Genomic DNA, 5,589 nt, shown 5'->3' on the forward strand with positions numbered 1-5,589 from the left:
AAATGTAAAAATAAAAAATAAAAAATAAAAAATAAAAAATATATTATATTATGTTATATATATGTATATAATAAATTAAGCCGAAATATGGGTACATATGAAGAAGGGAAATCCTTTTATTATAACATATATTACGATATATACAATATATACATAGAGAATAATAATAAATAAGTTCCTTTAATTTTTTTTATATGTTTCAAAAAGATTAAAACACTTCTTCCAATTCTTCTAAAAATGTTAAGTTTATTAAATTGTTCAGTTCGTTTAAATCTATAAACGTAAAGAAAAATATAAAAAACAAAATTAATACCAGATTATTATTATTAAAAAAAAAGGACTGCTATTATATGTACTCATTTATATTTTTTTTCTATAATTTTATATATTACAATATTTTAAGAATATTAAAAATATAGATAATAAATAAATAAATAAATAAATATATATATATATATATATATATTTAAATGTGTAACATGAAATTTTTTTATTCTTACTCATTGAGTTTCCTCCATTTTGTACATATACAATGTTACTTAATGTATCATCTTCATTAACCTATATAATATTTAATAACACGGAAATACAAAAATGTAGATATATTATAATATCTAAGTAATGATATTGTAATACTATAATATTATATACACACAATATTATATTGTTATGTTTTTCTACTTTTCATTTTTTTTTTTTTTCTTTTTTTTAATTACCATTCCTAAAACTTCCACATACGTTTCAAAAGAATCGTCCATTTGTTCGTCATTTAAATAACATTTTATTTCAGCATCTATACATAATTTTTTATATTAAATAATATATATATATAATAAATTATACCACGTTGAACGTGTATATATAAATAAACAAATAAACATATATATAATTATATATATATATATATATATATATATATGTGGATGTGCTTTTTTTTTTATTATTATATATCTTATTACTGTCAGAAGTTAAAAGAGTCAATTCATTTCCATCCTTCTTTAAAATTTTTCCAACAAGTCGAACATTCTTGTTATAAAATTTGTTTAAGTATTTTTTATTAACCCTCCTAAAATATGAAGAATAAAAGAAAATATTGACACATAAATATGTATATATATATATATATATATATATATATATATATAAAGTATCTATTATTCTATTTTTTTAATTTTTCGTTTTTGTTTCTTACGGAGCTACAAAATGTTCCATTTGTTATAGAAGAAAAATTAGATAATAATATATTTTTTCGCTTAAAAGAAAAAAATGTATACAAGAATTTTTTATTGTTAATATATAAATTCTAAATTTTCAATTAATTTATATTTAGTTCTTAAGATCATGAAAGTTCATATTTTTAGAGTATTTTGTTATATGAAATTATTATATTTATATTATTATTTGAGGAAAAAGAAAAGAAAAAAAAAAAAAAAAAAAAAAAAATTATATAAGCAGTATCATTTTTGTGTATAATTATTTGATATAAGAAAAAAATCAAAATAATAAAAAAATAAAATAATGTACATATGAATGATGTATTTATATGTATATATTTATTTATTTATTTTTTTTTTTTTTTGTATTAAGGAGAGAGAAAGTAATGCTTATAAGAAATATGATTAAAATCTTGAATTATAAGAGTATGTATATGTATATATTTTTTTTTTTTTTTTCCTTCAAAATGTATATTAAAAAATAAAAATTATTTATAAATTAATATTTTTTTTTAAGACAAATTAGTATTCAAAAAAAAGAAAACAAAATAAAATTTACATAAAATTATATAGTCAATCAATTACACAATAATATATATATATATATATTTATTTATTTATAATAAAGCAGAATTAATATATTCACAATTAATAATTATCATTTTTTATAACATAAAAAATAATGATTATGGTTAAACTTGAGTGTTACACAAAAAAATAAAAATAACACATCTTAGAAGATATATATATATATATATAATATATGTGTATATATTAATTAAGGGTTATGGATTAAGATCAAGGAAACGTTTTTTTATAAATAAAAAAAAAAAAAGATAAAAGAAATATATTATATTATTATGCATGTTATATATATATATTTGAAATTTCACTTTATTTTATTTTATTTTATTTTTTTTGGCAGTATATATAAATGGCTCACTTTTGGACATCGCGATATTTAAAAAATGCTTCTCTATCAAATATTTTTTGTTCATCTGATAGGCTATAATTTTTGGAAATTCTTTTTTTATTTTTATGATTTGGAGGTTTTGATATCATACCTAAGTTTTTCTTTTGTCGTAAGAATTTATTTTTCTCTTTTGTATATTTGGTTTCTTGTTTTTCTACATAACGTTTCATGACTTCTTGCTTTTTGATAGGAGAAAGAGGAATTTCAGATGCAATATTTTTACGGTTGGATTTTTTCATCCATTTGTTATATTTAGCATTTATATAATTCCAACTGTTTTTTTTCTTATCATAAAATGTGGAATTATTATTCAATTTGAAATAGTCAGTTGCTAAGTCGATAGGAGTATTTACAATATCATGTTTTTTCTTTTTTCCAAATAATTTAAGTTTTTTAGTACCTCTTATAATTTTACTTCTTGTTTTTAAACCAATATATATATTTTTTTTTGTATATTCTTTTTTTTCTTCATTAACTGATTCATCTTTATTTATTTTACAAAGAGAATCCACTTTGATATTTCTTTTATTAAAATGATTTTTGTAAGAATCATTTGGAGCATTCACATGATCTCCATTTATTCCATTTTCTTTGGCTTTTCTTTTTTGTGTATCTATTAAATTATCTTTGAGTTGATCATGTATATCTTCTAATTGTCTACTCTTATATATTTTATATGAATCTGATTTGTTTTTCTCATATATATAATGTGTACTTTTATCATTTATATTAAAGGAATAATTATACAAACTACTCTTTGAGTTTTCTTTGGATGGTCTTTTAAGCCCACTAATATAATCTTGACGATCATATGTATCTTCTTCCTGTAATAAAATATCTTCATTTATTTTATTATAATCTTTTTTTTTAAACAGATTGTTCCATGGGTTAGTTTCAGGTTGATAATTAAATAAATTATTCATTTGTATATTTTCTGAAAATATATTATTGTCCTGATTTTTTCTTTGGCTAAGATCAAAAGGAAATAGACTCTTTTCAAATAATTCCTTTTCTATATTATTCTTATCATTTATAAAATTATTATTTTTAAATTCATCATATGTTTCTTTTGTATCTTCCATTTTTTCTTCATTTGACATAATATCCTTTATTATACCTTTACACAATATATCTACATTTTTATTTTTTTCATCTTTACAATTTTCTTCAAAGATATCTATATTTTTTTTTTTTTTTTTTTTTTCTTCGATATTTTGAGAATTATTATATATGTTGTTATTTTCTTTACTACTAATATAATTTTCATTATATAATATTTTATCATTCCTATTTGTATGCATATCATATTTTAGAATCATTTTTTCATCTAATTGGTTTGAATGGTTATCATCTTCATCAAGTGATTCACTTAAAGAATTATTATTACATTCATATGAATTATTTATAGAATTCACATTATCATACATATTATGATATTCCACTTGGTTTTTATTGTTTCGATATTTATTTTGCTTACGATATAGGTAAGTATTTATCCTATAATCATTAGGATAATATTTATTAGCATTTGTTATATTTTGTTTTTTTTTATTATTTATTGTAACATGTTTTTCTTCACTCTTATCATCTGTTATAATTTCTTGATGAATAATGTTATCGATAATTTGCAAATCATTAATGTTATACTCTCTTAAACATTCAGATATAAATTTTTTATGTAATGATGATATTAGATATTTTATGTGATTATTCATATGTGTATTAAAATTAAAAATATAATTATAATTATATTTATTTGTATCAGTATTATTCCATCTGTTTAGTGCTTCAAAAATTGTTTGATCGCTTATTAATATACTTTTTTCCCTATGTCCATTATTAATTGGATTTTTTATATTTGTATTAGGATTAACTATATCAATTTTTGTGTGTTCCTTTATATTTGAATTGTTTAATGTATGAGATAAATTATTGTCCCCTACATGATTATTTAAATGAGTTATATTATTGACAGATGTATTGTTATTAATATTTAGAGTTTTATCTTTTTGATTTTTTAATTTTTTTAACCTCTTTTGTTCTATTAAATCATTGATTTTCATGACAATATTATTTTTGACAATGGTTTTATTTAATTGATATCTTGCAATTTCATTTCTAAGTTCATCTAAGTTTTGTTTCTTAATTGAACTTAAAGGAATTAGAGGCTTCTCTAAATTTTTGAAGGATAGAATATCTTGATTAATAATTTGAATTTTTATAGCTAAATCTTTTGTATTTAATAAATCACATTTACTTAAAACTATTTGATATTTTATATTATATCTATCAAAGAAATGTAATAATTCTTTATCGCTAGTTTTAAGTCCAACTCTACAATCAATAAGAATAAAAACTTTTTTTAAATTTTTTCGATTTTTTAAATAAAATAAGGTAAATTCATTCCATTGTAATCTTAGTTCTTCTTTACTTTCAGCATATCCATATCCTGGTAAATCTACTAAACACATTAAACATGGTTTCCCTATTTTATAAAAATGAATTTCTTTAGTACATCCAGGTATTTTGCTAACTTTAGCTTTATTTGTCCGACCACATAATTCATTAATAAGGGTTGATTTACCACAATTTGATCTACCAATAAAAGCTATTTCTGGATATTTTGGTAAAGGTAATTCATTTACTTGAATAGCTGTTTTGTACAAAACCATTCTTGGCTTTAATTGATCTAAGAATATTGGAGCGAAATTCGGACGTTTTTCATTCATATATTTTTTTTGTAATTTATTTAAAGGTTTCCCTATCATCTTTCTTTTGAGTTGTTCATAAATGTTCATATCTAATTTTAAACTCTTTTCTCTTTTCCTTTTACTCATATAACAATTATAATTCAACATTTCATCATTTATCATATTTACATTTCTTCTTAAGTTTTCAACTCGCATTGAATTCTGTAGGCTCGAATATCGTCTCAAAGCATAATTGATCAAATTCATTCTCTTTCTAAATATTTACTAAGATTCATTTTATCAAAATTGACGAGTGAAATCAGGTCAAATATTTCTGATACTAATTAAAACATTAAGCATCGTTAAATAAATATATATGTATATGTATATATATATATATATTTATTTATTTATTTATTTAAATAAAAATGTTTTACTTTTTTTTATTATTTATTTTTTTCTTTTTTTTATGGTAATATATATATGTACCTATATACACCTTTTTAAAACTCATAAAATGATTAAAAAAAATAAGCATATATTTTAATTCTACAAACAATTAAATGTGATGATGAGTATATAATATATATATATTATATATATTTATATATATATTATTTAGGTACCAACTTTTTAGTTTTGTTATATTTTTTTTAAAAGAATATAATAATATTTATATCATTAATTATTTTCAAACGTTACATATATGTTT

General features: G+C 19.0%; 2 protein-coding genes across 2 annotated transcripts; both read right to left on the minus strand.

Annotated features, from left to right (window-relative positions):
• Positions 1-208: 208 nt before the first annotated feature.
• Positions 209-1,212, minus strand: PGSY75_1442100 (putative replication factor A protein 3; the record flags this gene model as incomplete). The annotated part of the gene is made up of 5 exons (XM_018788107.1): positions 209-273; positions 501-561; positions 717-793; positions 960-1,066; positions 1,193-1,212. 5 exons carry the CDS (start codon positions 1,210-1,212, stop codon positions 209-211), a joined length of 330 nt encoding a protein of 109 aa, XP_018639479.1.
• A 941-nt stretch (positions 1,213-2,153) lies between these two features.
• Positions 2,154-5,144, minus strand: PGSY75_1442200 (putative GTP-binding protein; the record flags this gene model as incomplete). Its single annotated transcript, XM_018788108.1, has 1 exon — positions 2,154-5,144. The coding sequence occupies one exon, from the start codon at positions 5,142-5,144 to the stop codon at positions 2,154-2,156; it is 2,991 nt and encodes a 996-aa protein (XP_018639480.1).
• Between the last annotated feature and the right edge of the window lie 445 nt (positions 5,145-5,589).

This window comes from Plasmodium gaboni, chromosome 14 (assembly GCF_001602025.1).
Source record: "Plasmodium gaboni strain SY75 chromosome 14, whole genome shotgun sequence".
NCBI classification, from domain to species: domain Eukaryota; phylum Apicomplexa; class Aconoidasida; order Haemosporida; family Plasmodiidae; genus Plasmodium; species Plasmodium gaboni.